The sequence below is a fragment of the Marmota flaviventris genome, chromosome 17 (genome assembly GCF_047511675.1).
Source record: "Marmota flaviventris isolate mMarFla1 chromosome 17, mMarFla1.hap1, whole genome shotgun sequence".
Classification (NCBI taxonomy): Eukaryota; Metazoa; Chordata; class Mammalia; order Rodentia; family Sciuridae; genus Marmota; species Marmota flaviventris.
In genome coordinates, this window is record NC_092514.1 from 60,340,288 (window position 1) to 60,350,745 (window position 10,458).

The window sequence follows — 10,458 nt, forward strand, 5'->3', positions numbered from 1 at the left end:
TGCTCAGTGAGTATCCTTGGTAATGTGTCTGTGACCGTCCTATGGCTCACCCTTCTTCGCATAGTAAGGCTGTGGAGTGTCACTTTCTAAGACTGTGGCTGTTGGTAACAAATTCCCTTCTCTCTGAAGAGGAGTGTCTTTCTTGCTATTGTAGGCCTCCCTGATTGTGACCGAGGAGCTGCACCTGATCACCTTTGAGACTGAGGTGTATCACCAAGGCCTCAAGATCGACCTAGAGGTAAATTCTGCAGAATCGGGGTGGCCTTACATGCAGGGGTGACTCAGGACAAGAAGGTCTAGTGAGATTTTATTACTAGAGAAGGTGGAATGATCACAGTTTCCTAAGTATAATATTTATTTATTAGTTTTTTTCCTCAAAAAGATTCTTGGTGTCCCATCCAAGAATAAAATTTGCTTGAATGCTTAGAAAACGTGTGAACACTTGACTTTTGGCAGACTTGATATGAGAAACTGTATTTAGAAAATGATTAGGATCAACTGTATAAAGTTTGGGCAAAATCCTTAGCAGCCATTTTTTTTTAAGTTGCAGTTGGACACAATATCTTTATTTTATCTATTTATTTTTCTGTGGTGCTGAAGATCGAACCCAGGGCCTTGCACGTCCTAGGCAAGTGCTGTACCGCCAATCCCAGCCCCAGCAGCCACTGTTTTGAGTATGCAGAAAATCATGGCATTTGCATTCTTGTGCATGCCTTCTTGATCTTTAAATTGAATTAGACTAGGAAAAGCAGGAATCCTAGGCTTTGATTTCTGAGTCTATTGTGTTTCATGAGAAAATGCAGATTCTTGGGATTTTGGAGAATGTCTTTTCCAAGTCTTATAAATGGGGAATCTGGGGCTGGGGTTGTAGCTCAGTGGTGGTGTGCTTGCCACTGGCTTTGATCCTCAGCACCACAGAAAAATAAATAAATAAAATGAAACCATGAGTCAAAATGCATCTTTCCTCCTTAAAAAAAAAAAAAAAAATGGGGAGGGTGGGATCTGGGGGCTTGAGTCAGGCTTTGAGCTGTCAGATTGTACAAGTTACTGGTACAGACACAGCCAAGCCCCGGCCTGTGTTTGGCATGCTTTCCCTCTGGGCCTTGCGCTGACTCAGTGAGAGTCCTTGTCCTCCTCCTTGCCCAGAATCATTAGCAGGTGTGCTTTTTTTTTTTTTTTTACTCCAAACCTGCGCAATATGGAGATTTTGGAAGCTGTGAAAACTCCTCTGCCTCCCTAATTCATCCCTCACACACTCCACAGACCCACTCCTTGCCAGTTGTGGTGATCTCCAACATCTGTCAGATGCCAAATGCCTGGGCCTCAATCCTGTGGTATAATATGCTGACCAACAACCCGAAGGTTAGTGTCCCAACCTCTTGGAAACCACGTTCTCTTGTAACTTCTTGGTACCTGAGGCAGGTCATTAGCACTACCCTCTCATCTAAATGAGCAAATGTGTTATTTTCAATAGAACGTGAATTTTTTCACCAAGCCCCCAATTGGAACCTGGGATCAAGTGGCTGAGGTGCTGAGCTGGCAGTTCTCCTCCACCACCAAGCGAGGCCTGAGCATCGAGCAGCTGACCACTCTGGCAGAGAAACTCTTAGGTCTACATCTTGCCTATTTACCCCGCTGCCCTCCTCAGACCAGGAATCTGGCCTGGGGGCTTGAACAAGGCACCCTGCTGGTGCCAGGTTGGGAAGTCAGGGCACTGAGCAAGTTTGCATCCTGGTGACCATTTTTTTATGAGGTGGGAGGAAGATTTCTTTTCTCTTGGTTGCTGTCTTCTTCGCCCTTCCAGGGCAGTACTCTGTCTGACCTTAGAAGATACTTTAAGTGTGTGTTAGAGGATGGAACTAAAGGCTTGACATTTCCCATCCATTTCTTCAATAAACTTAGACTAGGTTTTAAGTTTTCTCCCCTCAAAAAAAAAAACTTAAGTAGAATACTTTTTGTGTTATCTAGACACAAAGTTAAAAGTAGCTTTGTCCTGTGCTGCTACAAAATGCAACCATCTAATCCTAGCTGTGAGCTGGTTAGTGTGTGCCTGGTCCCCACCACAGCAGGCTAGGAAAAGCAGGGGGGCTTGATCCTTACCCACCCTCTGCTGGGCTAAAGGGCAACTTGGGTGTGGGAATCAGGTGACAGGTATGGGCATATGTGTTTGCATGTGTTTTTGTGCAAACATGTACGGAGGCATGCACACACAATGGCTACCTTCACACACGTGAAAGCCAGTGGTTCCTGGCCCATTGTGGGGCTAGGAACTTTCTGTTTTTAAGAAATAAGATCTTGAACAAAGATGAAACTTTTCTACTTGGTTTTTTTTTTTCTTTAGGACCTGGTGTGAACTATTCAGGGTGTCAGATCACATGGGCTAAATTTTGCAAAGTAAGTGATCTTGTTAAATTCTTGTGGTCACCTCTTGGGAGTGGAGTGCTCATCTGGGAGGTAGTTGTAGAGGACGCGAAGCCTAGAGATCTGAACTCTTACTCCAGCAGCCAGTGGGACCTCCTGGAGGGTAAATGGGCTGGAAGGATTTTGGAGGTATACTGTGTTCCAAGAGGGAAAAGGCTGGATGGTGGTGGACTTAGCTTTCCTATTATTCTTTTCCCTAGGAAAACATGGCTGGCAAGGGCTTCTCCTTCTGGGTCTGGCTAGACAATATCATTGACCTTGTGAAGAAGTACATCTTGGCCCTTTGGAATGAAGGGTAGGTTGAAACTCCTGCCTGGAAGAGGGCACCGTGCGAACATGTCACGCGTGCTCTCTCAGTAAGCCAGTGGCTGGGGATGCCCTCTAACAATGTGGTTGCCCCTCTTTGGCTCCAGGTACATAATGGGCTTCATCAGTAAGGAGCGGGAGCGGGCCATCCTGAGCACCAAGCCCCCAGGTACCTTCCTGCTGAGATTCAGTGAAAGCAGCAAAGAAGGAGGAGTCACTTTCACTTGGGTGGAAAAGGACATCAGTGGTAAGCCTGGCTCTGCTTACCCCACCCCTGGCTCTTGCTCTGCTGTCACCACTTGGCTGCTACTAGACACAAGCACCGACTGCCCCCTAGAGGTCGTAGTTGGCCTCAAACTTGCCTCTCCTGATCAGGCTTGTATACAGTTGAGTAACTTCTCTTCAGATTCTCCCAGCGGAAGAATTGCTTTGTCAGGTTGCTTGCTCCAGTGGCTGATATTTGTTGATTTAATTTGAGATTTAAATTTTATTCTTTATCCCATCTCCTTTCTTCCCTAACTTATTAATATATCTTATGCCTGGGAACCAACTAAATAGCCTCTCAAAGTCAGCCTAAGCCAAGCATGGTGGTACATGCCTGTGACCTGAGCTACTCAGGAGGATCAAAAATTTGATGTCAGCCTTAGCAACTTAGTGAGACCCTGTCTAAAAATTTAAAAAAAAAAAAAAAATTTTTTTTTAAAAAAAAGGGCTGGGGATGTAGCTCAGTGGTAAAGCACCCCTGGATTTACTTCCCAGTACCACAAAAGAAAAAAGGAGAGTCGGGGGAGAGTCAATCTCAACATTTTCACAGTGCCCCGCAACTGGATGGCTATTCAGGGTATCAAACTCTGGGCTGGCATAACTCTTCATTCAGAAAAGATAAACAAGCCATTTTCTCTGAGATTACTGGCTATGGGTTTCATTATCTTTCCTTCCCAAATCCCATTAGGAAAGACCCAGATCCAGTCAGTGGAACCATATACCAAGCAGCAACTGAATAATATGTCATTTGCTGAAATCATCATGGGCTATAAAATCATGGACGCTACCAATATCCTGGTGTCTCCACTGGTCTATCTCTACCCTGACATTCCTAAGGAGGAGGCATTTGGAAAGTATTGTCGGCCAGAAAGCCAGGAGCATCCTGAAGCTGACCCAGGTAGTTGTTGATTTTCCACATTTATGGCATTTACCTCTTGGGGGAAGTTGGAAACTACAAGATTCTTAGAGGATAGACAGGCAAATGTCCAAATAACTGTTATCTAGTAGATATCAGAAGATTTGAGACTCTGCCTTGGGTCTGGTGTGCTTTCTTTTATTATCACTAAATGCATGGCCACTGTCAGGTGAGCTGAAGGAGAGCTTGCTGGAGGAGATGGTCCTTAGTGGCATCGCAGCCTGGTTTGCGGCAGAGTGGGGAGTGTCAAGTTTGTAGGGGAGAGGGGTGTGAAATTGGTATTTAGAATGTATAGCTATTAAAAATAAGAAATTTTTCAATGTGCATGAGCGTATTATAAAAGTTAAATATAAGTTAGTTTACGTTAAGCCTCTAGTCTCTGGGGCTGTCCCAAGCATAGAGGAGGTAGAGTCCTCTGGTCTGTTCCCATTCAGTGCTTGCTGCTTTGACTCTCTAGTCTCTGTCCACATGCTGATGAGGAGCCTCTATTTGCCAAATCTTTGCACTTATGTATTTGGTGCTAGGAATCGAACCCAGGGCCTCACACTTGCTCAACAAGTGCTCTACCACTGAGCTACACCCCCTGCCCTTTATTTAATGTTTTGTAATTGTAGAACCAACAGTGGGCTCTTTAAAGTAATCCTTTGGAGATTTGACTTCCTTATCCCAGTTGCTTTTCAAAAACACTGTTCTTGTTGGGCTGGGGTTGTGGCTCAGTGGTAGAGCACTTGCCTAGCATGTGTGAGGCACCGGGTTCAATTCTTAGCACTGCATACAAATAAATAAAATACAGGTCCATCAACAACTAAAAAAATATATTTAAAAAACAAAAAACAAAAAACTGTTCTTGTCCAGTTAGCACACACGCACAAACCCACTGGTTGCTCTCCTGCCCTTTTACAGGAATTCCCTCCAAGGATTTTTCAGGGTGGGGGGAAATGAGACTTGGAAGAGGGAATTTGAGCTCGTTGACAGTTGACTTTCCTTTTCCCTTTGTTCTGGTATTGAGTTCAGTTCATAGTGTGGAAGAGTTTAGCTTTCACTTCCTGTCTACCGCTTATCTCTCTTTCCACCTTGTGTTTCAGTTAGGAGATCTGTTTATCAGCCTTTCTCACACTACTCTTTGTTCTTTCTGCACAGGACATTGAGGTTTAAGTGCTGGTCCTTTGGACTAATTTTGCTTTCAAGATCCCAGCTCCCAGTCTGAGGCTGCATCCTCCATCTCCATCCATCCCATGGGCGAGAGGCACATCCTTTCCTGCCAGGAGACATTCCTTGGGGGCCAGGCACTGATCACAATAAAGAAACTAACTACCTAAGATGTGCCTGCCTTGTGAGTGAGCATAGGAACTTGGCAAGAGTGTGGCGAGGGAATAGGAACTTTCAAATGAGACTCTCAGGGAGATGAACCTGTGACCATTTCTTCTCTTTTTCCATCTTGAGAGCATTATGGTATGAAGTTTCTCAGAGATAGATCCTCTTTCCAGGACTCTTCCCTCCTCCTTACTTTTCCACCAGAATCCCACACAGTATCTTCTTTTGGCCTGAAGGAAGGATTCTGAGCCACTTATAAATTAGATAAGTACATTCACAACCTTGTATGGTGCCACATGTAAATCAGCTTTTTCTTCTTTATTGGGCATTAGTTCTTGGCTTCCACAGTTCCCTCTTAGGGTAAAGCTATTTTTCTCAGCTCCCTTGATCACTGGAGAATGAAATCCTTTTCTCTCTAGGATGTCAGCTCCTCTCGGATCTGGACCAAAAGAGTTGAATTTATGACACCAGAACCCTGCCTCCACAGTTTCTTTGGATTCTGTACTGATTTTAATCTGTTTCTTGGTCAAAAAGTAAACTTGGCTAGCTACCTACAGGCTGCCCCTCGGTGCCCTCTCAGACTCTCATCATGCATCTGATCCCTCAGTTTCTCTGTTCATCCCCCCGTGTGTCTGTCTGTGCTTTTCTTGACCCAAACACCTTGCCTCCTATGTAGTTTGTTCACCTGGATCCTCAAGGCTCCTGGACTTCTGCCAGGGTTCTCAAGGCTCCAGGACTTCTTAGTGCAAGCATTCAGTATCCAAAATTCATTGATTCTTATTGTCACATTTCTAACAATAGAATCAGAATTACAAATGACTGGGATTATAGATGATCAGAACCTCTTTCTTCCTCTACTTGAGAAAGTGTCTCGCCCCAGGACTCTTAGCTGTTGAAGATGTCCCTGGACTCTCTGGTCTCCTGACTTCTAGTTGGATCAGTTGTACTGCACCACATGACATCTCCCCTGTGTATACAGGCTGCCTTTTTTGGATGTATTTATCCAACTGATTACCAATATCCTCCTAGAAAAGTGTGCGAGAAGCCAGGTTTGGTGGCACACGCCTATAATCCCAACAACTCAGGGGACTGAGGCAGGACAGTGGCAGACTCAACAGTTTAACAAGGCCCTCAACAACTTCTCAAGATCTTGTCTCAAAAAATAAAAAGAACTGGGGATGTAGCTCAGTGGCAGAGCTACATTTCCTGGGGTTCAATCCCCAGGAAAGAAAGAAAGAGGAAGAGAAAAAGAAAGGTGTGATAGAGGCAGATTATAGTGCTTGTAGGAATAGAAATAAAACCCTCAGCTTGGGAAGCCATTGTTTTTGTGTTCTCTTAAAGACTGGGTCATGTTGGTAAAGACTGGGTCATGTTGGTATCTGGGTGGAACACTATGCCAAGTCTATATAGAGTTGGTTCCTATAGGCAGAGAAATTATCTAAGAGATATGACCAGGCAAGAGGAGAGTCTTCAGACCACATGGCGACAGTTGAATGTTTATATAATCCAAGGAAAAACTGAACACAAGGTTGCCATTAGTCTAGGCTCAGGTGAGACAAGGTACACCACAGTCTCTGCAGCTCGGCAAAGCCTTGTATGAAGAATTGAACTTCAGACTGCAAATGCCTGAGACATCAAATAGTACGTGATGAGGAAGGGCAACCCCTGTGGTCAGATGGAGGTTTTCAGACAATCTGTATAAGGATGGAGTTTCACGTTTGCATCAATGAGGCCAACAGCTTCCTTCAGTCCTGTATACATAGGTCACCATCAGTAAGTCCAGTTTTCTTTTTCTCAGGTGCTGCCCCATACTTGAAGACCAAGTTTATCTGTGTGACACCGTAAGTGGCTTCCTTTCCCAAATGTTGCATTCATTTCTGATGTCCTCAGTTATCCCCCAAGAATAGGGAGGACACCGGGTGAGAGTATCCCGTGAAGGGTTGGAAGCTCCTGGGCTGTGTTTAGCACTCAGAGTGACCTTGTGTGTTTAAAAAGCTTGAGCTTTTATTTTTCTGTTGGAGACCAGAGTTTGATGGCTTGTGTGTGTGTGTTTTGTTCTTTTTTTTTTTTCCTCCATTGTGTCTTGTCAACCCGGCCCTTTCCCCTCCTGCCGCTCCCCATTTCCTACAGAACGACCTGCAGCAATACCATTGACCTGCCGATGTCCCCCCGCACTTTAGATTCATTGATGCAGTTTGGAAATAATGGTGAAGGTGCTGAGCCCTCAGCAGGAGGGCAGTTTGGTGAGTATTAGGTGCTCAGACTTTGTCCCTGTGAGGCATGTCAGCCCACTTTCCGTGATCTTGATGTGTACAGAGCCTGTCACCACATTGGTAGGAGGAGGTTCTAGAGCTCTCCAGCAGAAACAGAATGTACACCATGAATATAAATATAATTTTTCTAGTTGCCCTGTTGAAGACAGTAAAAAGAAACAGATGAAGTTAATTTTTACAATATATTTTATTGAACCCAGTAAATCTGATGTACTGTCATTTCAACACGTAAGAAAAAAATTAGTTTTGCATTTTTTTTATTCCAAGTCTTCTAAATGTAGGCTTTTGACAACTGTAACACACCTTGATTTGGACTAGTCACATTTTAGGCACTTGGTGCCTAAGGCTGCCATGTTTAGATCTTCTTGAAACATGGAGAGCTGGGAATGAGTCAGGTAGGAAAGAAGCTGAGCCCTTCCAGAGGGCAGGGCCCTGTAGGAAGAGGAGGAAATCTGGCTTTTCTGACCCTGTTTTGGCCTGAAGGGGCAGAAGACTGGTGAGCATGGTGACCTGAGCCCTGTCCCCTGAGGGCTGGGGGGATGTGCCCTGCCTGCTCCAGGGTCAGGTGGCTGAACCAGCATTTTCTCTCTCTTCAGAGTCCCTCACATTTGACATGGAGTTGACCTCGGAGTGCGCTACCTCCCCCATGTGAGGAGCGAGAACGGAAGCTGCAGAGATGTGACTGAGGCACCTACCCGTGTTCTACCGCCCCTTAAGCAGCCAAACCCCAGAGCATCTGAAGCTCCTCTTTGTGGTTCCAGATTTTTTTTTTTTTTTCAAATCTCCTACTTCTGCTATCTTTGAGCAATCTGGGCACTTTTTAAAATAGAGAAACGAGTGAGTGTGGGTGATGTGCTTTTATCTAAATGCAAAGAAGAACGCTCTCCGAGACCATGATGGGGGCATGGTAGTGGGTGGCCAGCGGGAGAAAAACGGAAATGTCTTGTATTCTTTTGTTCCCCCCTGCCCTCTTTCTCAGCAGCTTATTGTTGTCGTTTGTTGTTAGACAAGTGCCTCCTGGTGCCATCGGCATCCTTCTGCCCATTTCTGTGAGCTAATGCCACAGGCTGCCTGTAGCTGCGTGCTCTCGGCCTTGCACTTTTAACCTTGCTAACGTCCAAATAGAAGATAGGACTATCTAAGCCCCTAGGTTTCTTTTAAATTAAAAACATAATAATAATTAAAGGGCAAAACACACTGTAGCAGCATAGCCTTTCTGCATTTAAGAAGACTCAGTTAATGGCCTCCTTGGTGCTTTAAGCATTCAGCTATCTTCAAGCTGATAATTTATATAAACCCTGAAATGGGTATCAGTCAAACCCTTTAAAGACATCGAAGCTATGGCGTGGCTATTGGGTTTGAACTGGGAGGGTTGAGGAGAACCAAACATCCCAGACTCTTGTTATTTTATTTTCCTTGGAGTGTGTTGGCCTGCTAGAGGGTAAGGCTGGGAGGGGGCCTGAAAATCCTTGCTCCCTTTCTCTTTGGACTTTGGCCCTTGTTTCAGAGCCAGCTTGTTCCTGCGTATTCCTTATCAGGCCTAGGATCCCGCTGGCTTCCTTTCCCACAGATCCCTGCTAGTTACACAGCTCCTTCCCTCGTCTAAAGGACCCCTGTCCCATTTGTTTTAGGAATCCTGGTCTTGGGACCTCAGGAGATAAAAGAGAGAAGTTGTAGGTTGAACATGACTCAGACTCCAGGTCCCCAACAAAGTGTCTAGTTGAGCTCAGGGAATATGGTTCTTATCCCAGTTTCTTGGTGACATCCAAAGGCACCTGTGCCCCTTCTTCACTTGTTAATATAGGGCCAAGGCTGACTGATAAAATCAAGGCCTGTCCCTCCTGTGAGGTGTGCACACCTGGCCTCCCCCAAAGCTGGTGACTGTCTGCCCCCTCTGTGGCCCCCGGGTGAGGCAGAACAATGAGAATGCCTGCACCTGCTCTGGCCTTCCTGTCAGTGCCTGCCTCAGCCTGTCAGCACACCTCTGCCCTGCATTTTGGAACGCTTAGCAGCTGGCGACATGGGCCTTCTCTGACCAAGAGGCATACATAGCTGGATTTGGTGACTCAAAACCACCTTGCCTCAGTTGATCAGATTGTCTAGAATTCTGTTTGTTAGACCCAGATTAACTATAGCCTGGATCAAGGGGGTGAGGATGAACAGGGCTTGCCTCGACCACCTGTGTCCTCTGGCCTCAAGATGGTTATTTGTGTAGGGAGCCTCCTTTCCCTTTTCCAGTAACACTCTTCAGTACACAATAAGCTGAACTCATAAACTGAGAGAATATGTAGAAAGGTGAGGCTGGGGCTTACCATTGGGTTTAATCCCTAGGGACCTAGGGCAAGGGCTTGGGCTTCTCTGGAACAAGTATTATAAAGTTCATGGCTTTAGGTAGCATGCTTGTCTGGTTTTAACTGATTATATATAGCAAAAGTTCTGACAGGAGCTGAGTCTTATTCTGGCCCCCCCCTTCAAAAAACAGAGTCCTCAGGACCTGCCCATTTTTTGTCTATTGTCCCCTGCCGGTCCCCAGCCAAGCCAAGGAATTCCCGTGGTTTGTAAGCTGCTGTCCCTAGCCACTGCATTCAAATTCCAATGTATACTTCCTAGTGTAAAAATTTATATTATTGTGTTTTTTTTTTTTTGTATATTGCTGTATCTACTTTAACTTCCAGAAATAAAAATTATATAGGAACCGTCTGATAGCGTGGCATCTCCCTTTGTGCTGACGAGGCTCCTTTTGCCCTGCTTCTGTCTGGAGGGGTCTTCCACTCAGGCCCAGCTGGGGTAGGAGCAAGAGGGCCTTGGGAGGAAGAGGCCCCAGCTCCAGGACTGAGATTCCCTTCACCTCTCATTCCTGAGGTGATGCCTGGCCCCCCATCTTATGTTAGCCACCAGCCTCCAGGTGAGATGTAACCCAGGAGCAAAGGGTCATAGTCCAGTGACACAAAGGTGTCAGAGCAG

The 10,458-nt window shown here is 45.5% G+C and overlaps 1 protein-coding gene across 5 annotated transcripts in view; it reads left to right on the forward strand.

Moving 5' to 3' along the window:
- The window catches only part of Stat3 (signal transducer and activator of transcription 3), a 60,209-nt gene extending 50,015 nt beyond the window's left edge, over positions 1 to 10,194 (forward strand). For 2 of the 5 annotated variants that reach the window (XM_027947022.2, XM_027947023.3), the window contains exons 15-24: positions 155 to 238; positions 1,264 to 1,362; positions 1,475 to 1,610; positions 2,342 to 2,394; positions 2,622 to 2,716; positions 2,835 to 2,974; positions 3,680 to 3,892; positions 7,020 to 7,062; positions 7,352 to 7,464; positions 8,091 to 10,194. In XM_027947022.2, the coding sequence (XP_027802823.1) occupies positions 155 to 238; positions 1,264 to 1,362; positions 1,475 to 1,610; positions 2,342 to 2,394; positions 2,622 to 2,716; positions 2,835 to 2,974; positions 3,680 to 3,892; positions 7,020 to 7,062; positions 7,352 to 7,464; positions 8,091 to 8,146 (1,032 nt within the window). In that variant the 3' untranslated portion in view covers positions 8,147 to 10,194. The remainder of the gene's footprint in view (positions 1 to 154; positions 239 to 1,263; positions 1,363 to 1,474; positions 1,611 to 2,341; positions 2,395 to 2,621; positions 2,717 to 2,834; positions 2,975 to 3,679; positions 3,893 to 7,019; positions 7,063 to 7,351; positions 7,465 to 8,090) is intronic. The other 3 variants (XM_027947027.2, XM_027947026.2, XM_027947024.2) reach the window with 3 other exon arrangements.
- Positions 10,195 to 10,458: the final 264 nt, after the last annotated feature.